Source organism: Sphaeramia orbicularis, chromosome 5 (genome assembly GCF_902148855.1).
Source record: "Sphaeramia orbicularis chromosome 5, fSphaOr1.1, whole genome shotgun sequence".
In the NCBI taxonomy this organism is placed as follows: Eukaryota; Metazoa; Chordata; class Actinopteri; order Kurtiformes; family Apogonidae; genus Sphaeramia; species Sphaeramia orbicularis.
The window spans coordinates 8,441,065-8,466,016 of record NC_043961.1 but is presented as its reverse complement, the minus strand read 5'-3'; the positions used below and the strand labels follow the sequence as shown (position 1 = coordinate 8,466,016).

The 24,952-nt window shown below is 36.1% G+C and overlaps 1 protein-coding gene across 1 annotated transcript in view; it reads left to right on the top strand.

The window, feature by feature from the left end:
* The first annotated feature begins 2,385 nt into the window (after positions 1 to 2,385).
* Positions 2,386 to 24,952, top strand: part of mtmr14 (myotubularin related protein 14) — a 48,000-nt gene continuing 25,433 nt past the window's right edge. The window contains exons 1-10 of the mRNA XM_030133769.1: positions 2,386 to 3,221; positions 4,781 to 4,929; positions 9,584 to 9,692; positions 12,429 to 12,504; positions 14,811 to 14,871; positions 16,702 to 16,824; positions 17,005 to 17,078; positions 22,290 to 22,360; positions 22,450 to 22,524; positions 24,352 to 24,418. Of these exons, the coding sequence (XP_029989629.1) occupies positions 3,087 to 3,221; positions 4,781 to 4,929; positions 9,584 to 9,692; positions 12,429 to 12,504; positions 14,811 to 14,871; positions 16,702 to 16,824; positions 17,005 to 17,078; positions 22,290 to 22,360; positions 22,450 to 22,524; positions 24,352 to 24,418 (940 nt within the window). The 5' untranslated portion in view covers positions 2,386 to 3,086. The remainder of the gene's footprint in view (positions 3,222 to 4,780; positions 4,930 to 9,583; positions 9,693 to 12,428; positions 12,505 to 14,810; positions 14,872 to 16,701; positions 16,825 to 17,004; positions 17,079 to 22,289; positions 22,361 to 22,449; positions 22,525 to 24,351; positions 24,419 to 24,952) is intronic.

Below are 24,952 nucleotides of genomic sequence, written 5' to 3'. Positions count from 1 at the left end.
TATCAAGAACAGCATAGTTACAGTAACGGTATGAAATGCACTGTATGGGATGATGCATAAGTGTCCACTGTGTTGGCTGATATGGAACTAAAACAAAATCCATGAATATATAAGAGAACAGCTGTAGAATAGCTGTCCACTGTAGTGACCTCTGTGCATGAAAGGGTTAATTTATGCTGTATTTTTGGGTAAAATCAGACCTTAAATGACCTATTGTTTTGGCTAATGTTCCTTCTTAGTAAAGCTCTTGGTTTCATGATCAGATCTTTCATGGTTTTTGTCTTCATTTTGTGATTCTGAACCTTGTGCTCCTACATGATTAGGAAACTAACTGAAACTGAGGCTAACCTAGTTTTTCAAATACGGGGGAACTGGAGAATAAAGCTACGACAAAGTATTAGGGTCACATAAGAAAATAAAAACACTGGTCACTACGAGTATAAAGTCATAAAATATCGATATAAAACCGGTAATTTTATGAGAATAAAGTCAAATACAAAAAGAATCACAATGTTATGAGAATAAAGTCGTAGTTATAAAAAAAACCCTCATAATTTAACAAAAATGTCATTCGTTTATAAGATTAAAGTCATCATATTTCAACAATAAAACCAAAATATTACAAGAATAATGTCATAATTTAAAAAAAGGTGGGATAATAATCATAACTAGACACAAAATACTAACCGTGTGAAACCAATAGGATTCAAACCAAGGATTTAAACAACTAAATTAACACAAAGAAACAAACAGTGTTTTCCCCCTCAGCCTTGTGACATTAGTTCTTTCCCTGTCTTAAATACTAGCCAAGCCCCTTTTTCTGGTCTTTTGTCTGCAACTGAAGAACAATATGAGTAAATAATTCAAACATAACTAATATGTGTGCATCCACGTTAGAATGTTTAAATAAAATACTTAAACTAAACTGTGCGACGTAATCATTAACTGCAACTTAATAAAACTCATGAAACAAAACTACTAACACAAGATGGTGGTGGCAAGGGATCCACCACAGTCGTCTACATGTTTATTATTACTGACTTTCTTCTTCTTCTCATAAAACTTTACTCTTCTTTGTGGTATTTGTCCAGTATGGTTAATTCAGAGCAGCGCCCTCTGGTGGATTGATTGACAAGCGCTCATTCCAACACTAAATATCAGTAGCAGCACTTTGTTTGAGTCAGACTAATGACGACAATAAAGCACATTTACAAAAGGAATGGGATTATATATATATATATATATATATATATATATATATATATATATCATAGATAAAAATGTATCTTATTATGAGGCCTTGAGACAAGTATTTTCTGCTTAAAATAAGAATTTTAGCATTCTATAACCCTTAGCTAATATTTTGTTATTTTAAGAAAACTTGATAAGTGCAGTTTTCTTACTGCACTGACAGATAATTTGACTTGAAATAAAGCATTTAACCCCCTCTCCCAAAAAAAATAACTTTTTGATTCTTTAACTCAGATGTTGATGTTATGGAGGATCTGGAGAACTTTGCCTTATGAATATGATATTTACCATCAGTATGATCAGATTAATTAAGAAAATTAAAGGTTTATTAGAGCATTAAAGTGTCGTTATCATATCCCTTGGAGATATTGAGATATGTTTTTTGGTTTTGTTAAAAATAACTTTCTCCAGTTCCCTCCAAAACATGTTAGTGGAGGCTCAGTGTGTCACACCACCTGTTTTTTTTTTTTGTGTAACACCACCAGTTTTTTTTTTGTTTGTTTTGTTTGTGTGTGTGTGTGTAACACCACCAGTTTTTGTTTTGTTTTGTTTGTGTGTGTGTGTGTAACACCACCAGTTTTTTTTGTTTTGTTTTGTGTGTGTGTGTGTGTGTGTGTGTAACACCACCAGTTTTTTTTGTTTTGTTTTGTGTGTGTGTGTGTAACACCACCAGTTTTTTTTGTTTTGTTTTGTGTGTGTGTGTGTGTGTGTAACACCACCAGTTTTTTTTGTTTTGTTTTGTGTGTGTGTGTGTGTAACACCACCAGTTTTTGTTTTGTTTGTGTGTGTGTGTGTGTGTGTGTGTGTGTGTGTAACACCACCAGTTTTTTTTTGTGTATGTGTGTGTGTGTAACACCACCAGTTTTTTTTTGTGTATGTGTGTGTGTGTAACACCACCAGTTTTTTTGTTTTGTTTTTTTGTTTTATTTTTTTTGTGTGTGTGTAACACCACCAGTTTTTTGTTTTGTTTTTTTGTGTGTATGTGTGTGTAACACCACCAGTTTTTTTTTTTTTTGGATGTGTAACACTACCAGTTTTTTGTTTTGTTTTTTTTGTGTGTGTGTAACACCACCTGTGGCTCCTCTTCAAAACATCCGATCTCGTCACAGTTTAAAGGGGGAGATGGCAGTCACGTGGTCAGATCCACTTCCTGTTTACCGCCTGATGCACCTTCGGTCCGGACTCGTACACAGATTGCAACATCACTATTCACGGCACCGTTTTCGGCCACAACAACATATGCAGCGTTGAGCCCCCGCAGCCGCAGCCTTATTCTGCAATTTTAATCCGTTTACAGCCATGGCCGCGGCTACCGAGGAGACATGAAGACGTGACATTGAGGAAACGTGAGCAGGCCGGGGAGGATCCTGGGGTTTTCCTGAGTCCGCCTGACCGGATTTAGCGACTTACCACCGGGGCTGGTTTTACCTTCTGTCTGGAGCTGCGACTAAACGATGCCAACGTACGGGAAGACTAAACAAGCGTGAAATTATCCACAATAGTTACAAGTTGGTTTTGTGTTTGTACATATTAACCTGTGGCCCGAGGGAAGCTGCAGTAGCCTGTTAGCCTGTTGTGCTAACTCCGGCAGCGGCGGCGGTGGCTGGCTGAGCCGCGCGGCTGCATAACGGCTTGTGTTTCGGAGAGTGGTTCCGTTCGCCGGTGCCCTGAATTCAAGACGAGTCCCCGGCTCCGGCCCCCTCAAGCGGGCAGTCAGGAAGAAGCTGGCTGGGAAGGGATGGCCTGGTCGGTCTTCCCGTTCCATAGGACAAGGCGCAGCGGTGTTTGAAGGAGGTCGAGTTCGGTTACAGGCTACCGCCGCGGGTCAAGGCGCGATGATGGCCGCCTTGCCCTCCGCGGCCGGCGGCTTCACGACCTCAGGGCTGTCGGTCAGAAAGAGCGAGGAAATTGCTGATTTGATAGATTTGTTTTCTAAGATGCAGTACAGAGCAAAGGAAGTCACTCCTCGGGTAAGTTTGGGACACCAGTCAGCCAACCTCATATCCTCCCGAGACCCAGGAAAGGACATGTTTGGGATTTTTTTTTACATTAAATAATTGTCTTGAGTGGAATGTTGGGGCCAAAATAACCTCTTAGGACAAGAGATTAAGTTCAGTATATACATTTGTTATTCAGATGAGTATAACAGAAAGGATTAAGTAAACTTCCCCTTTAACATAATGCAACAGTTTTTCAGATACAGTTTTTATTTTCATTTTATTGTTTTATTAAATGGTCTTTGCAGTGGACATAATTATTTTTTTTTTTTATCTAAGTAAAGCTGTGAAACTCTTGCCCCCCCCCCCCCACACACACACACAGAGGACAAAAATGCATTGCTGGGTCTCAGGAGGATATAGTATCATACAGACCTGAATGCAAAATGTTACACACAAGCAGTATCACATTGAGTGTAGACCAGGAGTTCATGGACCACATACAGTCTATTATGAAGTAAAGTGGACTGGATCAGTAAAATAAGAATATAAGTTTCTTTATGTTTTAGTGTGAAAAGAGGATAATTACATCTTAAAAATGCTTACATCTACAAACTTTCCTTTTAAAAAATGTAAACAACATGAATAACCTGAAATTTCTGAAGAAAAATAAGTGCAATTCTGACTTCTTATGCCTCAGCTCATCATCGTTTTCATATGTGCATTACAGCTTACAGATCACAGAGGAGTTTGAATTGGACTGTATGTAGGTCCTGAACTAAGATAAGTTTGTTACCATTGATTGTTAGTATCTTCAGTGTAATTTTAGCACACACACGCACACATTTATCCTACAGGTCAGATTAGACCCTTTGGTCGGCCGGTTTTGGCCCGCATGCCTTATGCTTGACAGTCCTGATATAGACTTTCAATAATATGCAGGAACTATTACTGTGTTCAGCATATTCCACATGCACAAATAAACAGTATTTCTTTGATTTACCAGTATTCATATTATAATGCTTTTTGCTTTTTACTCTGTTTTATTGCTTGTTTTATACTCTCCTGTTTACTGTCCAGTGTCCTTGAGTGCCAAGAAAGGCGCCTATAAAGAAAATGTATTATAATTATTTTATTTTTATACATTCTCACCTGTACTGTTGTCTTATCACCAGTGCAAATTTAAGAAAGGCTAATATACAGACATGTGTGTTAATAGGAGACTCGTCATTCAGCTATATAATATAATATTCTGCTAAATAGAACAGTTTTGGGTGGTTTTGATCTGGAAAGCCACATGCAGTGACTGGAATACTCTTGATTCTTCTACATTCCACAGTGAATTGGGTCATTTAAGCTACTTGAACTTGATAAGGGCCATCACTTCTTGCCACCGTCTGCATCTAAACGTCTTTGTCTACAAGTGCTTGTTAAGTGTCGGATTAAATCTAGGGGAGTTAAGTGGATCAGTGAACGTAATAAAAACATTATCCACTGACTGGTTTAATAATGAATTCATCTTAATAGCTCCCCCAAGGCATTTTTGTTTCAAGAAAATTCTTAAATTAACACTTGTTTTTGATTCTCCTCAGGTGGAGGCAATAGAGAAACGTTGTCTGGAGTTATTCGCCAGGGATTACAAGTACAGTGTCATCCACAACCCCAGCGGAGAAGTGTGTGGTCATTATCCCCGGCAGATCGTTTTCCTGGAGTATGAAAGCACGGAGGTTGACAGAGAAAGGTACCTCACCTCTTATTTTTCAATACAAAGTCCAGGCCACTGAGTTACCGATTAGCCTCTGTTTGTTTGTTTCTCTCTTGTCGTCGTGCACATCTTACACTGTTGTACAGAGAGTAAAGGTCAGCCCTCGTCTCATTCATTCTGATCATATCAAGGCAGCAAAAAAGTGGTGAAGTAAACGCTCAGTCACGTGAGGTCACACGGTCGCTGGAAATAGGAAGTGATTTAGAGTGATTCAATAAATCCTCTTTTGTGACTGGCTGCTGTTTCCACTGAGGAGCTGGAAACTGAAGAGATGCTTCATAAATAGAGAAACGGTCTTTTACAGTAGAGGCATCATAAACTGTAATAAAGTAACTGGAGAACTTCTGTAACCATCAGTCCAGTGATAATTTATGTTAGACATGAATCATGAGGATTCTTCCCTCTTTCATTTCTTCTTTGCTTAATTTGTGGTTAAGTCTATAAATTATTAAACATTAAGATTATAATTTCCCAGTGTGCAGTAGTACTTTTTCAGATTTTTTTTGTTTTGTTTTTGCAGTTGTACACAAACATGTGAAAAACTGTCAACGTCTTTCACTGACCATCGTGAAATACAACAAAATGAGTCTTTACTTACTGATCTGTCATTGGTTGAGTTGTTTTTCATTAAAAACAGCTGACCCAACACATTTTGACATTATGTGAGCTGAACTTGGATGCTGCTATGAATAATTAAAATGATCTTTTCCATCCCTCAGTGCAGGAATCTTGTGTCATGTTTCTCTAATAGGCTGATTTTGACTCAGACTGAAGACTATGTCCATTCTGTCCAAGAAGATGCACTGTTTTATTCCTTTAATAGTAATTGATATTAGGGCGAAGTCGAGGGAAGGTTAACATCTGGTCAAAAACATTAAATTACAATAATCTACACCAAACTTATACACTATATTGCCAAAAGTATTTCCTCACCTGCCTTGACTCGCATATGAATTTCAGTGACATTCCATTCCTAGTCTATGGGGTTCAATATGACGTGGGTCCACCCTTTGCAGCTATAACAGCTTCAACTCTTCTGGGAAGGCTGTCCACAAGGTTTAGGACTGTGTTCATGGTAATTTTTGACCATTCTTCCAGAAGCGCATTTGTGAGGTCACACACTGATGTTGGACAGAAGGCCTGGCTCTCAGTCTCCGCTCTAATTCATCCCAAAGGTGTTCTATGGGGTTGAGGTCAGGACTCTGTGCAGGCCAGTCCAGTTCATCCACACCAGACTCTGTCACCCATGTCTTTATGGACCTTGCTTTTTGCGCTGGTGCACAGTCATGTTGGAAGAGGAAGGGGCCAGCTCCAAACTGTTCCCACAAAGTTGGGAGCATGGAATTGTCCAAAATGTCTTGGTATGCAGAAGCATTCCCAGTTCCTTTCACTGGAACTAAGGGGCCAAGCCCAGCTCCTGAAAAACAACCCCACACCATAATCCCCCCTCCACCAAACTTTACACTTGGCACGATGCGGTCCGACAAGTGTCGTTCTCCTGGCGACCGCCAAACCCAGACCCGTCCATCAGATTGCCAGATGGAGAAGCGCAATTGGTCACTCCAGAGAACACACCTCCACTGCTCTAGAGTCCAGTGGCGGCGTGCTTTACACCACTGCATCCGGCACTTTGCATTGCACTTGGTGATGTATGGCTTGGATGCAGCTGCTCGGCCATGGAAACCCATTCCATGAAGCTCTCTGCGCACTGTTCTTGAGCTAATCTGAAGGCCACATAAAGTTTGGAGGTCTGTAGCGATTGACTCTGCAGAAAGTTGGCGACCTCTTCGCACTATGCGCCTCAGCATCCGCTGACCCCGCTCCGTCAGTTTACGTGGCCTACTACTTCGTTGCTGAGTTGCTGTCGTTCCCAAACACTTCCACTTTCTTATAATACAGCTGACAGTTGACTGTGGAATATTTAGGAGCGAGGAAATTTCACGACTGGATTTGTTGCACAGGTGGCATCCTATCACAGTTCCACGCTGGAATTCACTGAGCTCCTGAGAGTGACCCATTCTTTCACAAATGTTTGTAAAAGGAGTCTGCATGCCTAGGTGCTTGATTTTCTACACCTGTGGCCATGGAAGTGATTGGAACACCTGATTCTGATTATTTGGATGGGTGAGTGAATACTTTTGGCAATATAGTGTATTTTTGGGTAGGTAATTACTTATATTTTCAAGAAAATGCATTTTGAAATGAATAAAAATTTGAGGAGTTTTCTGAGTGTGAATGTTTGTAAAGTGGGTTAGGGTTTGAGTTAGGGACCCAGTTTTGTGCCGTCATTCTGGGTTCATTTTTATAAACTCTCATAAACTACATCTATTCCAAATACACTGATATTTGACTATTATATTATTTATGTCATATTCTAAACCCACAGTGTTTAAAATTATTAAATGCATATATCTATGCAAGCTACATTTGAATATAATAATATTATTTGTATGTTGTAAATATTGTTAAAAAACGTATATGGCATTGATAATAGAAATACAAAATGTTTAATTTTATATTTACTTTTGTTGTCCATCTGTGACGCTGCCATTTGTTTAAACTCTTTCTATTTAGGTTTGATCAAATGTTTTTTTTTCTCTAACTAATTATTTGGTTGTAAAATAGAGGGTTTAAGGTTTACACTGAATACATTTGAGGATGAAAATGTCAGAGGAACTTCACTTTGGAGAACTTTGGAATTCTTGCAAAAAATAGATGTTAATTTTTTGTCCATCCATGACGCAGTAGTTTTTGATATTTTTCATTTAAAAATATTTGAAACTAAATTTTGCCCTTTGAGTCTGTGTAAGATGCCATTTAGACCTTTACAATTAAGTGGAATATTTGTCTGAAACTGGTCTGGTTGAAAAGTTATGAATCCAGAAGTAGTGGGTGGTCCATCTGTGACACCGTTGACCTCACCCTTTAGTAAACTGGTCAGAAATATGATTTTTATCCCAATTCAGTTAACTGTATAAACGCCTTACATGGTGGATTTTGTGTGTATCAGACAAATATTTGGACTCTAACTATATTATAGTAGGGATGTCCACTTTAAAAAGGTTATTGCTTTTCACACTTTACTTAGAACCCGACAGACCTAACACCAAGAGGACACACAGGGTTTTGGTCAATAACACAGAGCACAAATCGGTGTTTAACTCTATTTTCAAGCTCAGCTCTGTCCTTATCAAATCCCCATCAGATACACTGAATATACAAACACTCTTACCCAAATGTTTTCCTTTTCAGGCATTTCAAATGTTTTCCTTTCCAGGCATTTCAGAGGATTTGCTGTTAACGCAGGCATCTTCTGACTGAATGGTTGATTTTAGTAAAAGAATAGGATTTACTGTCTACCAGAGACGTCCTGCTGTGACATCTGCAGTCTGAACACAAACCATTAGCCATAGCATATGATTCACATCATTTTCATACTCATTAAACCCATCAGTGAACCTTTGTGTCTTATTGATGAGGACGTCGTCATCCTTGAAACCACTGCCATCAGGCTTTTAGTTCGATGTCTGTCTTTTGTATTCGCTTTTCTTCCTCCTCTAGTCCTAGTTCTTGGCCTGAATTGCACTAGAAATGTATTTTCTTAGAAATTGTGTGTATTGTACGGTGGCCCACAGGTGCAACAGCCTAAAAAATTATCCACTGTAAGAAAAAAAAAAAAAAAAGATTGTGATTTATTTAAAAGGAAGTATCTGAAAAATAAATGTACCCCTTAAGTAAAAAATAAACTTGTATGAAAAAAAACTAGCTCCTAAAAAAAAAAAACAACTTCTAATAAAAGATAAATTTGTACAAAGAAGTAAAATAAACTTGTATGAGTTTAAAAAAAAAAAAAAAAAATAAAATAGTATAAAATAAAATAAATTAATCGACCTCTACAGACACAAGTTTATTTTATTTCTTTGTACAAATTTATTTATTTATTTATTTATTTATTTATTTATTTTTTGGGAGATAGATTTTTTATTTTTTTTTCATGCAAGTTTGTTTTCATTTAAGCGGTTCATGTTACGTTCAAGTACGGTTCGTAGATGTAAATGTTTTCATTACAGATTTTGACGTTTTTCACTCAAAAACATAGAGAAAACTTTGAAGTTGACATTATTTATCAGATTTTATCCTATTATTTATATTATTTTCCTGTTCTGACCCACTTTGGACTATATTAGACTGAATGTGGAACCTGAGATAACAGGAGTCTGACACCCCTGGTCTAATGGGACCATATATGTACTGAAATAACTGTGGTCTCCTCCTTTGTGCTTGTACTCTACACAAATCTATTTACTTGTTTAAACCCTTTTAACCTTCGAATAATTCAATCAACTGTATGTGTTTTTGTGTCCGAAAAAGGAACAGCCATTGAGTTGAGATATTTCGGTGACTGTAACGTTAATAATCAGTAGGTGTGAGGTGTTTGTGTGTCGCTGAATGTCATTTTTAACAGTGATCTCTTTGCCTTGATGTGGTGTCAGCAGCTCCATCTGTTTGTCATTAACACCAATCGAGGATGTTAAGTGCTTTGTAAATGTGTTTTCCGTATTATAAGCTAAATTAAGTTTGAAATGATGGGTAACATGTGGTGTGTGTGTGTGTGTGTGTGTGTGTGTAGGTTTGAGAGCACAGTGCAGATCACTAAACTGCAGGACTTGGTGAACCGGAGTAAGCTGGCCCGCTGCAGAGGGAGGTTCGTTTGTCCGGTCATCCTCTACAACGGCAAGGTACGCACAACGATGGAGCAAACACAAACGTCAGATGGATCGGATCGGTCTTATGTTCGGCTGTTTCTTACCTGCCAAGGGACCATTTATTTATTTATTTATTTATTTATTTATATATTTATGTATTTTTAATTCACATTTTTATTCAGAACAGTCTCACAAGATACCACACAGGACATTAATCACACAAAGCACACTGTTCTCTTTTTTTTTTTTGCAAAGAAAAAAGGATATCAATAATGCTCACTGAAAAGAAGAAATAGAAAGGGAAAAAAAAAGTAATATAAATAAACTTAAAAAAAAAAGATCGATAATTTCTAGTGCACTGGCAATGACTGAGGAGGGATTATTTTATGTACAGTTTGTTGTTTGCTCTGTTTTTTTTTTTTTTTTTCCTCTTCTCTATGGTGCTAGCTATGATTTCTCCCATGCTTACTTAAGATTTCTGTAAGGACCATTCAACACTGCGCTTGTATTGTACTGAGAAAACTTCAATAAAAAGACCTTGATTCAAAAAAAAAAAAATAAAGATAAGTAGAAGCACTCGGAGAGCGCAGACATCTACCAAGGCAGATCAGTGCCCCCCCCCACCGATCACCACCAAAATTTAGTCATTTGTTCCTTGTGCCAGTAACATTTCCTGAAATTTTCATCCAAATCCGTCCATAACTTTTTGAGTTATCTTGCACACAAACAAAAAAACAGACAGACAGACAAACCAGCACTGACAAAAACATAACCTCCTTGGCGGAGGTAACAATAATGATATTAACAAGCTTGTACACATAGCTGATCACACCTGTAGGAAATATGACGAAGAAAACTGCACAAATACACATATATGTGTACACACAAAGTAGTAATCATAATCACAGTACAAAAAAAAGAAGAAGGAGCCCAAGGGACTATTTATTTATTTATTTATTTTTAATTCAAATTTTAATTCAGAACAGTCTCATAAGATACCACACAGGACATCAATGGCACAAAGCACACTGTTCTTGTTTTTTGCAAAGAAAAAAGGATATCAATAATGCTTACTGAAAAGAAGAAAAAAAGGGAAAAAAAGGTAATGTAAATAAAGTAAAAAAAAAAAAAAAGACAATAATAATAATATTAACAAGATGGTGCACATAGCTGATCACACCTCTAGGAAATAAGACAAAGAAAACTATGCACAAATACACATATATGTGTACACACAAAGTAATATTCATAATCACAGTACAAAAAAAAAGGAGCCAAAGGGACAATTTATTTATTTTTAATTCAAATTTTTATTCAGAACAGTCTCATAAGATACGACAAAGGACATCAATGGCACAAAGCATGCTGTCCGTTTTTTTTTTGTTTTTTTTGTTTAGCAAAGAAAAAAGGATATCAATAATGCCCATTGAAAAGAGGAAAAAAAGGTAATGGAAATGAAGTAAAGGAAAAAAATGGATAATAATAATGATATTAACAAGCTTGTACACATAGCTGATCACACCTCTAGGAAATAAGACAAAGAAAACTATGCACAAATACGCATGTATGTGTACACACAAAGTAATATTCATAATCATAGTACAAAAAAAAGGTGCTTGAATTTGACCTTGAAAAATGTGTTTGAACCCTGAGTATTAGGCTATACTTCTGATTTTAGGCTGTATGCTTGAGAGATTTTTATTTATTTATTTTTTATTCGATAGGGATTATGCAAATTCCATGGTATAACTTCTACCTGTTACAAACAAGCTGTAGTAACTGATGATTCACATAAAGATATTATAGCTATTGCTAGTTTCATCTCCAGTCCCTAGTCAGGCTTTTAGCAGAGAAAAAAAAGAAAGAAGGAAAGGGAGAAAAGTAAAAAACATTTAAGGTTGCATGCACTGATTACTTATCTTTTTCAACTCAAAGATAAAAACATACACTAGTTAAAAAAAAAAAGAAAAACTTTAAGAAATTATGCTAAGTTTATTCAGTGAATACCTTAGTCTGATAATATAAGCAGCAGCAGTGAAGGGTGCAGCTCCTGCTCTGTGTCCTGTACTAGATCATATGTGACAGCCAGGTGTGTCGTCTGCTTTTTCACTTTAAAAATGTACCAAAAACCAGCTCTCACGGTGCGGTGACATATTCTAAATCCAGACTGTGAACAGAGTTAACACCTGTTTAGTCATGAGGCCCATTCTGTACTGTTTCACATGAGTAGGACCAGACAATATGAACCAAAAAAAAAAACAAAACACCCCCGATCACCGCCAAAATTTAATCATATGTTCCTTGTGCCAGTATCAACATTTCCTGAAAATTTCATCCAAATCTGTCCATAACTTTTTGAGTTATTTTGCTAACAGACAAACAAACAGACAAACCCAGATGAAAAAATAACATCCTTGACGGAGGTAACTATTTTTTATTAGTAATTTTTTTTTTTTTTTTTTTTTAATCAATTACTAGAAATTTCAGGCGACCCCAAGGTTGAAAAACACTGGGTTAAGCTAACATTTGTTGGAGAAACCTATTGACAATGAATATACTACAGGCAAAATCTTCATTTTTTCAAGAAAACAGTAAAACTCTATTTATCACATGACTTCTACGCATTACCCAGGTCATTATTCAGTAGAGGTTTCTTGTGAAGGTGTTTTCTGTGCCTTTTTTTTTGCTGCAGGTGACCAAGCAGCTCAGGTGTGAGGTGCTGTTTTTGGGTCAATCAGCTCTAAAGCATTTGTTCTTTTGATATTGCAGCATATTTGCCGGTCGTCCACACTGGCGGGGTGGGGGGAACTGTACGGACGCACAGGCTACAACTATATCTTCTCAGGTACGACACACACACACACACACACACAAACACACACACACAGACACACACACACACACACAAACACACACACACAGACACACGCACACATATGGAAACTTGTATTTAAGGAAGTTTGTTAGACTTTTTTTCCATGTGAGGTTTCAGTTCCATGTGTTCTCTGAGGCCTGTGAGTATTATCAGCCGTGGTCAGACATCTGTCAAATATTTTCTGATTTCTGCTAAATGGGTAAAGGCGGATAGATGTCCTCAAGATTTATAGGTGGCGGTTGCAAATATTAATTGGTAAAAAAAATGAAGGTGAGGAAAATATACCAGTATAAATAAATGTGACATGAAAAATGGAAGATTTGTATTCATTTAAAGCCCATTTGAATCCATGTATCATTCGTTCTTTTTATATTCAATTGAGAATCCACAATCTGGAAATGAAAAAATGACTTACTTCATTATTCATATACAAATTAAAAATAAAAAAATGAGTTGTTTTTAATTCTTTCGAATGTACGCACAAATTAAAAATTGGAAATAAGCAAATGGACCAAATGTGGGGTTTCATGTTGACCATTTTGATATCGATTTGTTATGGCCCAGAAGTTACTGACTTCTTGGTGTGTTGAGCTGGACAATCGTGGGTTTGCTAGTATTCTGCTGTAATTAGGGGTGTTAGAAAATATCGGTTCTGCAGTATATCGCGATATTTCATTTCACGGTACTGTATCGATATTAAAAATTTGAAACAGTATGTTAGATAATACTAAGACTATTAAAAGATTCTGTTGGGTTTCTGTAAATTGGCTTTGAATTTGGTTTCGACCAACTCTATATGTAAAGTGTCATGAGATAGCTTTTTTGTTGTGATCTGGCATGATATAAATAAAATTTGATTGATTGAGTGATTTGATTGGTTTTCCCCTGTAAGTCGCTTTGGAAAAAAGCGTCTGCCAAGTGCATAAACATAAAACATAAAAAAACAAAAAGTACTGTATCGATATTTTTAGGTATTTATTCAAATGCAGATATGGCAGAAATTCATTTTTGTTTATTGGTTTTCTTTTTTGTTTATATCTTATTTATTAATATTTAACACTTTTATTATTTATTATCATATAGTATTTGAAACATCCTAAAAGCACTTTTTACTGTCTGAGAGGCAGATGTTAGTTCATTTGCTGGGACAAAAATAGTGTTCTGATGTCAGTTCTGAACTAATAGAATATGAACATTTGAACAGGATCTTAAACTGTAATGTCTGTAAAACATCATTTCAGTTTGAACACAGGAACATTTTGTGATATAGCATTAGATCCTGTTGTGATCAAATACAAATGTGTTTAGTATTTGTGCATATTTCAGGTGTAATTCAATTCTTCAAGGAAATAATCATTTTAAAAAAAGAAACAAACAAAAAATTGCCTTCTTAACAGTATCATGATATATCATATCGAGATCCCAGTTTTGCGATTTGTATCGTATCGCTAGATTCTTGCCGACACACACCCCTAGCGATAATGGATAATTTGGTGTTATTCAGAGGCAGCAAACGCGTTACTGTGAAGGAGAACGACATGACAACTGAAAAAATGGTCCAGATCTTCCAGGTATTGTTGTTTAGTCTAATACAGTGGGTCCATGGTAGACAATCTAAGGAGAAGACACTTCACGGAACACACCAAGAAGTCAGTAACTTTCGGGTCATAACAAATCACATATCAAAAATGTCAACATGAATCCCCACATTTGGTCCATTTGCTTATTTCCAATTTTTAATTTGTGCGTACAATCAAAAGAATGAAAAACACCTCGAACATGAATAATGAAATAATGACTCATTTTGTCATTTTCCAATTGTGGATTCTCCATTGAATATGAAAAAAACGAATGATACACAGATTCATTTGATCTTGTATAATGCAGCGTCTCATCGTGTTCCCTGTTTTTTCCTCATCATTAATCATTCACAGTGTAATGTAATATAATAGTGACCTCGAGTGGGAGGAAGAATAAATAATTTTAACAACAGAAGCGATGACAGTAACAGATGTCTTTGTGCAAATTAATGTCAGATGTGTGTGAATGAAGGCTGTTAAACAGTCGGAGCAGGACTGTTTCAAATAAATTCATAAGGCAATCGATCATTTCACACACATTTCATCACATCTGTTATTTTATGAGTATTTTTATCGCTTCTCATTTTCCTCTTTAGTTTCTTTTTCCTTAATAGAGTCTGGTTCCTTTCCATTAGCCTCGGTTTGTGGAGGTTTTAACCATCGTATATTTATTTTTTACTTCTTGTGTTTTTTTAGGGGGCAGTGATGACACATGGACCGAATCAGAGGAGGTTCCTGAGGACGACAGTGCAGTCAGGTAATCGAATCTACTTAATTAGATTAGTGCACAATGGAGATCAGACACAGCTTTGTCTCTGAGCTAAATGAGGATCTGATAAAGGTATGTGTGAGACTCCGTTCACACTGCAGGTAAATGTGACACAAATCTCATTTTTTTTCCACCCATATGTGACCTGTATCCCACCTGTTAAAGACAGTTGGAACAGCACTAATCCAACCCAGACCACTTTTATATGTGGTCCTAAATCTGATACGTGTCTGATATTTTCCAATGCGACTTCAGTCTTTTATTTATTTATTTATTTTGCACAACAACAAATCAAGCATTAGGACAAACAAAGAAACAAATTCTGCAGGTGAGATCAGAAAACCCCGTGGGACTTATAAAATTAATCTCACCTCTTTACAGCATTAGCCTAAAGAAAGATACAAGGAATAAAACAATAATATATAAAGTACAACAAAAATATAAAAAAAGAATAACAGAAAAAGAGTATGTGTAAGTGTGTGTATGGGTGGGAGAGCGTATGTATGAGGAAAATTTAAATTTGATGAATCAGATATATCCTAAGCAACAGGTGTCAAACTTGCAGCCCGGGGGCCAACTCCGGCTCACCAAAGGGTTCAGTCCGGCCCGTAAAATGAATTGGTGAAATGCAAAAATTACACTGAAGATATTAAAAATCAATGGTGTAAAAATCATTTTAATTCAGTTTCCACATACAGACCAACTAGATCTCAATTGGGTCAGATAAGTAAAATAGTATCATAATAACTTATAAATAATGACAACTGCAGATTTTATCTTTGTTTTAGTGAAAAAAAAGTTAAATTACATGAAAGTGTTATCATTAACAAACTATCCTTTTACAAAAAATATGAATAACCTAAACAAATATAAACAACCTGAAATGTCTTAAGAGAAGTAAATACAATTGGACCCGCATTCAGCTTGTTATTAAATGTTTTATATTTGTAATATAAGTTGTAACGCACATGTGGAAATGATAAACTGAGGCAGAATAATGTTGAAATTGCACTTGTTTTTCTTAAGACATTTCAAGTTGCTCATGTTATTCATATTTCTAAAGAAACGTAGATGTAAACGTTATCATAATGTAATTTTACTTTTTTCACTGTTATTATTTTACTGGTCCGGCCCACTTGAGATCATAATGGGGTGAATGGGGCCCCTGAACTAAAATAAGTTTGACACCCCTGTCCTAAGCCTAGACTATTATATAGAATATTATATAGAATATTATTAAGTGAGGTAGACTGAGATGCGATTTCAATAGAACTGTTCCTGTCTGAACAGCCAGGTCATAATTTATCTGACCTTTACGTGATTGAAATGTGACAAATGTTACAATTCTGCGCCCCCAGAAGAAGAGTGGAGGGAAAAACATATTTCCGGCGTGTTCTGCTGGAGGTTTAGGTGGTTTTCAGAAGGAGGAGACATCTACAGGCAATCAAAGAAGCAAATGCTAATAAATTTAGTTTCTGTGTGGTGAACTTTGGATAATTCAGAGGGACTCCAAAGATGGCAAGGTGTTATATCACTGTCTAGAACTGTAGACAGAATCTTAAAAAAATTCTTCCAGAAACCAGACAACCTTGAGCAGGACATCAGGACCTCTTTAGTGCATGTGGGTCACTTCAGGGTCACATTCAGTTCAGACTCAAAACTGATAGAAGTCGCATTTAATGTGGAATATGAACCAGCACACACACACAAAAAAAGTCAGATTTCACCCAAAAATCTGAATTGTGCACTAAGACCTTCTGTGTGAACGGAGCCTGAGTTACAGCTGATTCCAAACATCATTTTTTTCTTCATGCTCAGGAACGGGGACTCCCAGCTCTTTGATAAGGTCCGAGGCCACGACATTAAGCTGCTACGCTACCTCTCGGTTCGCTACATCTGTGACCTGATGGTGGAGAACAAGAAGGTTAAGTTTGGCCTAAAGTAAGGAACAGCACGGACTAATTCATTCACACGCTGCCTGTTATTTAGGTCACTGTTTCCACTGAACTGTAGGAGTGAATGGGGTGGAGGATCATTTAGGCTTCTATCACAGCTTCAGATCTAGTCACATGCAGGTTAAAGTTGTCCTTCTGTTCTGTTTTGTCCCGTTTGTCTCTACAGTGTGACATCTTCTGAGAAGGCAGACAAGGCCCAACGCTATGCAGACTTTACCTTGATCTCTGTGCCTTATCCAGGTAAAACACCACCACGCCTGCCTCTACACCGGCCTTTTTCTGTCAGGTCACATGACCTACAATCCAGGCTTGTAGTTCGCAAAACATATTGATGTTAGAGTTCATTTTTCCCAGAGAAAAGCAAACAAAGAAAAGGAAATTTATATTCCAGAGGTGTTTCTCTTATACATCAACTTTTGCAGAATCACAACGAAAGAGTTGTACAAAGATACTTTTTACGCATTGTATCTCAAACTGTTTTTAGGGTTTCTACAGGTGCTTTAAAAAAATCCTAAATCTAAAATCCACTATCCTCAATTTAAGCTTTAACCCATAATGACCCAGTGCCTTTTTTGTAGCAGTTCCCAAACAAATTTTTCCTCTATTTTTAACCTTTCTGAAGTGATTTTCCACATTTACTCTAGTATTATCCTCTGTATTCTGCATTTTTCAGTGGAAAATAATGTATTTTCCTATATTTAATGCACTGATTATGTAGATGTTCATAAAAAGACAGATTAAAATTGAGGATTATTATATGAAAAACAGAGAAAACTGAATAAACAGTGTCTTTTTCAGTCCAATCTGTCATTGACTGAACATAAACCCAGTGTGTCCATCCACTGTCATTGATCCAACTCAATGGGTTTTACTGGTGAATCAATGTTGTAGAAGATGACGGTGTTTCCACAGTAACTACAGAGCCTCTGAACGTCCAAATGGGTCATATCTGATGACCATGTAAAGATGAAATGCATTTTGCACCAGTTAATTACACTTATTAATAGGATTAGTGATTCAACAGGTATTAAACATTTTATTTATTTATTTACTTATTTCGAACATGCAAAGAAACAAAATAAAACAAAACAAAGCAAACTAAGACAAAAACAAAATAACATTTAAATGAACAGAATCTATCTTCAAGCGCATACAGGTCTGAATTTTGCATGGTCGAAAAGGAGTAGGAAGAAGTATAAACTAATTTAATCCAACCCCTCTGTGCTTTTACACATTTATCACTAACTTAATACAAGAATCAAACAATACAATTTTCCTAATTTTTGCATCGAACCACAACAAATACATACTGCAGTAACTGAATTATACACAACAAAATGTTCATGGCAGTACAGTCATACAAACAGACTCAACAATTTTCTTCAATAATTACAGCATATTTATCAATACAACATTATCCATAACAAACAGGCTTCATTGTCATTATTAAATATTGTACCTCTCAAGAATTAGTTCTTTATATCTTTTTTTAAACTGAATTATGTTTGATATTTGTTTTATCTCCACACACAATTTGTTCCACAATTTTACTCCACAGATGGTAATACAGAAACTTTTTAACGTAGTCTGCACTTTATGAATCTTTAAATTCAATTTTCCCCGTAAATCATAGACTCCCTCTCTTTCACAAAATATTTCTTGAATATTACCTGGTTTAGATCAGTAGATTATTTTGGTCACTGGTGGATTTTTGGGTCTTTATGGGTTAAAATGCCTTAACTCTTTCGGTGCCAGACAGTTAAGGGGCTAATAAGCCTTAAAGTGCCACAGAATTTGGCCGTTTTTCAGTATTTCGCGTCGTTTTTATAATCGAAGTCTGAATCGTCATCAGAACTCATTTTCTAGGAGATGGGACTGTTTTGACAGATCGCTGTGTTTACGATATTACTACAAAATGGCCATCTAATTTGCATATGATTTCATTCATAAATTCATTCATAAAATTTCCCAAGCAGAAAACAAAACGCGAGCTCTTCCTTGGTCAAAAACCGCTGGGTAACATCCGACCGATTGCTACTTAGATTCAAAACGCACCGGATGCAGCCGATTCATTATTGATCGTAATTTGCAAGAAGATTTGAAAGAACGTCATTGAAATGTGAGAAAGAAATGGATGGTTTGTTTCTACACAAATATGGCGTGTTCTCCAAAGCCGATCTGATCGGCCCGTGGCACTTTAAAGGTTGTGTTCGTAAAGCCGATTTAATCGGCCCATGGCACTGAAAGAGTTAAATACAGTTTTGGCAGGTATTTTACGAAGCTATTTTAACTTAAGTTTCACCTTAAATTCATAAAGAAAAATGCATGCAATGTTGAATAAATGAGTCAATTTAATAACAGGAAAGACAGAAAATAATTAGAAAATGTACTTTTTCCTCTGCATTGCATGTTTTTTGTAAAGTTAAATTAACTTCTCCTTTTAAATATGTTTTGGGGTTGAATTAGTATTGATCAGACTCTTTACAGAACCACAAAAGGGAACATGGAAGTAAAAAGAACGAATGCAAACTGTGCAGCACTGTCACAGTTTGTGGTAACATAACCACTGAGTGTGTCACCATGTGGAGAATGTGCTAACGTAGCGTCTCTGCTAGAAAATAGCAACTTCTAGAAGTAAATAGTGCCTGTTCATATCACTTCCCTTTAATATGGGTTCAACAAGATCTGGCTTCAGAACAGCACACGTCGTACCCAGTTCAAATCTGCTACACTCTGCAAGAAATGAACCGAACAGGGGAAGGTATTAGAGTCAGGAATACAAACGTAAAGCTGCCATTAAAAAGGCACCAGCAGACGAGGAGCCATCATATGTATTTAACTCATATGGTCTTAAAACAGAAAATGCTTTTAGTTCAGTTTTCCCATACACACCTTTTTTTTTCCTGTTTGGTGTGGTATATATACTTGTGTACTCTCTAATAATATTAATAACACTAAATGTCCATATCTTGTGTGTAAGATGTGATTGTGAATAAGCAGATTTGTCTATTATTAGGCTGTTTTTCTTTTCTTAGCTTCTGTTTTCTTTTTTATTTTACCTGTTTTTTTTTATGAGTACTTTACTATTTTTTATTACTATCGGTAAGTATGTTTTGTAGGACCCAGGAGTGGGAGGGTGAGGGGGTGGGAAGAAGTGGACATGCTTAATGCCTCTGAAATTGATTATTCAAATATTCAATGTAACTTAAATTCACACCAAAAAAAGATTAAAAAAAAAAAAAAATGTAAAAAAACAAACAAACAAAAAAAACAAATTATATTTGGAATGATTCCACAGAATACACACCAACAATAATTTTAAGAAGGACATCATTGCACTTTTCAACTTTAATAGCTCATCGGCTCTACTTAAATGGAAACACATTCAACCTCTGGATTAAAGACTTTATGAACCATCTGACATTAGAGAAGATAAGCTATACCACAAGAGGCAATGCAACCAGCCTCTTATCTTACATTGAAAAGATGGACACAAACAACTTCTCATTGTAATTAAGAATTTTTTTTTAATTTATGGATAAATTTTGTTTAATTTTATGTTTTTTTTTTATTTTGGTTGTTTGAGTTTGTGTATTTTGGTTGGACTCTGTTAGACTGGGGTTAAATGAGTATATTGTAATTTATTACAGGGTGGGGAAGCAAAATGTACAATATTTTGAAGCGGGGATTGAAAGACAGTGTATGACCAATTAGTTTATTGAAAGTCATGAGAATTTAAATCTTCAAATCATATTTTACTGCATTTCTAACGGTCTTGTTGTCTACCTCAAGTTCAATTGCCATTTTTCTCATGGATTTGGTTGGATCCTTCAGGATTTTGGATTTGAGAGCTTTAATAAAAGCTTTGGTACGTTTTTTGTTGCTTCCTCCACTTCCAGACTTTCTCGTAATAGTTTTGCTCATACTCATTCTCTTCTTTACATTATAAACAGTCTTTATGGACACTCCAACTATTTTTGAAATCTCCTTTGGTGTGACGAGTGCATTCAGCAAATCACACACTCTTTGACGTTTGCTTTCCTGATTACTCATATGGGCAAAAGTTTCTGAAAAGGTATGGATAATAGTGTTAGGTATGATTATGACATCAATATATGTTTGGTTTCAAAACAATTGACGTAGTGCCTGCTGAGAAAAAACAACTAAATGTTCATTGTAAATTTTGCTTCCCCAACCTGTATGTACATTTAATTGTACAGTTATGATTGGTACATTATAAAAATTTGATAAAAAAAAAATTTGGAGAAAAAAAAAAAACAGAAACCCTTAGTTTGGAGTTGTGGAAAACGTAATCATTAACCTTACAGCCACTATTTTCTTGAATATGACGAAAAGTTGATAAAGTGGAATCAGAGCAGGGGAAGGATGTTCATTACGATGTTTTGTTTTTTTTTTTTTTTATCTGTAAGGCCAAATCAATCAAGCAAGCAATCAAATAATCGAGTTTTATTTCTATAGTGCCACATCATGACAAAAGTAATCTCATGACCCTTTCCATTTAGAGTTGGTCTAAACCAGACTCTTAAGCCAGTTCACAGACACCAACAGAATCCAATAGGAGTAAACACTTAGAGACAGAGGAAGGAAAAACCACCTTTAACCTCCTAAGACCCAGCTATGGGTTTTGCAACTTTACACAAAAAAGAAAACTGTCCACCACAAAGGACATTCCATAAAAATTTGAAAAACTGCATCTGAAAAAAAACGTTGCATCATGATGTTTCCAATACAGGCACTTACTTCATAAAAAACAAAATAAGCTTGTACTTTGCTGACATTTGGAGTAGACCCAGACTGTGGAGGATGGATGTCAGATAGGAGCAGATAAAGGGTTAAAGAGAGAGAGAGAGAGCGAGACTGGAGGGAAGGGGGGAAACAGCAGGAAACACATGGATGCACTGTTAAAACCTAGAACTGCCTTTTTTTTTTTTTCTTTTAATTTTTTAATATCACAAATGTGCACTCCAGCATTCCTGTTCTGGGGAGTTTAGTTCTTAATTGTACTGTATAAATTCCATCTTTTGTGTTGCTGAGGGTGGACCAATCAACCACTCATCCTTATCTGTATGGTCTGTGGAGTTACGAGGGTGTCGCTGTGTGATTCAGCTGTAATTTTCAGATGAATGGGTGAGAACAGGGAATATCCTAATAAAAAGGGAATTTGAAAAAACAAAAAAAACCCCAGCAACCTAGAACTGCTGCTACTAGTATAACTACCAATAACTAGTACAAATACCCATAACTGTTAGTACTACTACTTCAAATCCAAGTACTACCAGTGGATATACTACTACTACAGCTGTTAGTACCAGTAATATAAACCTGTACCATCTATGGAACTGTCGAATAAACACTATCACAACTATATGGATTAATAAATAATGACGATAGAGGAGGACATTAATATAATAATCTGTTTTTCTTTTCAAGGGTGTGAGTTTTTTAAGGATTACAAAGACAGAGACTACACAGCTGAGGGTCTGGTGTTCAACTGGAATCAGGTACGTGGTCTGACCGTGGGTGGGCGATTATAATAATGATCCCCTGCTTCTGTGCTCTGAATCTGACGTGTGCCTTTGCCCTCTGACAGGATTATGTGGACGCTCCTTTGACAATCCCTGCGTGCTTTACTCAGAACTTGAACATTGACTGGACACAATACCAGGTGACCCTCTGCTCTGCTCTGCTCGTGTCTTCAGCTGTGGTTTGTCCTGTCATATTTGTGGTGTGTCACTGCCATCTGTTGGTCAACTTACAAAGTGCCTGGACTGGGATTCAGTGCACTCATCCAGCTGCTCTACAGAGTGCACAGAAATAATAATAATAATAATAATAATAATAATAATAGTAATAATAATAATGGATTAGATTTCCATAGCGCTTTTCAAGGCAGTCAAAGCGCTTTACACTATCATAAATGCATAAATATTATATATATTAATATTATTTCATCACAACACTATACAGTAGTGGAAAAAAAATTATCAGACCACCCCTTGTTTTCTTCAGTTTCTTGTACATTTTTTTTTTTTTTCAATTCTATCTTTATTTAGAATGAACAGGTAAATTCACCAGCAGATTGACGCTGGTAGAAAAGAGACAAATGTCATTCCAATTTTTGTCAAGTCCAGGAGATGCATTTCAACAGCCCATAAGGCACAGGTGTCAAACATGCGGCCAAAGGGTCCAATCCAGCCCGTAAAAAGAATTAGTGAAATGCAAAAATTACACTGAAGATATTAAAAATCAATGGTGAAAAAAAATCATTTTAATTCAGGTTCCACATACAGGCCAATTAGATCTCAATTGGGTCAGATCAGTAAAATTGTGTCATAATAACTTATAAATAATGACAACTGCAGATTTTATCTTTGTTTTAGTGAGAAAAAGTAAAATTACATGAAAATGTTTACATTAACAAACTATCCTTTTACAGAAAATGTGAATAACTTGATCAAATATGAGCAACCTGAAATGTCTTAAGAGAAGTAAATACAATTTTACCAATATTATACCTGGTACTATATGGTTTGTGTATTTGTAATTATAACATAAGTTGTAACACACATGTGGAAATGATAAACTGAGGCAGAATATTGTTAAAACTGCACTTGTTTTTCTTAAGACATTTCAAGATGTTCATGTTTTTCAGATTTCTAAGGAAACGTTGTAGATGTAAACATTATCATAATGTAATTTTACTTTTTTCACTTTTATTTTACTGGTCTGGCCCACTTGAGATCATATTGGAGTGAATGTCGCCCCTGAACTAAAATAAGTTTGACACCCCTGCCATATGGCAAACGAGTTCCAAAAATAAAAAGCCTTGAATCGTGGAACAAAGTTTGTTTGTCCTTATAGTGATCATTCTCCTTCAGTCCTTGTTCATATTAATGCCTGGTCCAACTAAAGGTCCATTTGTTTGGACAAATATAATGATAACAAAAATAGCTCATAGTAGTTTAATTTCAGAGCTGATATCTATCCATGTAACATGTTTTCTTGATAATAACCAAAATCACTTCAGTTGTTCCTTCAATATCTATGGCATTGTACTGACAAAAACAGTGCCTTTAGACATTCTATGTTTTCTTTTCTGTCTGTTTTAGTTACATGACACACACAGGAGTTAGGACTGGATTACACAACTATTGTTTTTGATGACTCTAATCATTTTTGTCTGCGACTGTAGGCTTTTAACCCGTTATAGTTCACTTATAGAAATACTCTGAAATCAAAATGTCAACCATAGTGTGTTATTGAAGCACAGAATGAGACTTTTTTATTTTTATTTTTATTTAATAGTGATAGTTAACATGACATTGTGGACAAAAAACATCCTAACATCCACATAAGTGTAGATCCAGACACCTGTCCACAGCCACATGATCCCTTTGAACATCATTAATGCAGCATGTACTGTATTGTGTAAATTTCCTCTAATGTTAATGTGTTATGTGTGTGTGTTTAATTGTGTGTTTGTGCATTTCAGTCATGGGACCTGGTGGAGCAGACCCAGAACTACCTGAAGCTGCTGCTCCACATCATCAACAGTGATGGTAGGTGGTTCAGGTGTGTTTGTTGGATCAGAACCAATCAAAATCAGGCTTTGGTGTGATGAACTTAACTCTTTAAGTGCCAGACAGTTAAGGGGCTAATAAGCCTTAAAAGTGCCACAGAATTTGGCCGTTTTTCAGTATTTCGCGTCGTTTTTATAATATTTGAAGAATCCTGCAGGAGACCGCTCGGTAACATCCGACCGATTGCTGATTAGATCCAAAACGCACCGGACGCAGCCGATTCATTATTGATCGTAATTTGCATAATTTATAATAATAATAATAATAGTAATCTTTATTTATATTTTCATACATTAAAAACTGTAGCATAAAGTGCTTTACATATCAGTTTAAAAATCAGTACCGCCCCACACCCACCCACTCACCCGCACACACACACACACATGCAAACCCACAAGCTCACACATACTTAAGAAGACTGACTGAGCACGGGTAGACCAGAACAAAAATGTACACGTAAAAGTAAAACATCAATTTAGGAGGCGCTGTCTCAGGGAGCCATCCGCACCAGGA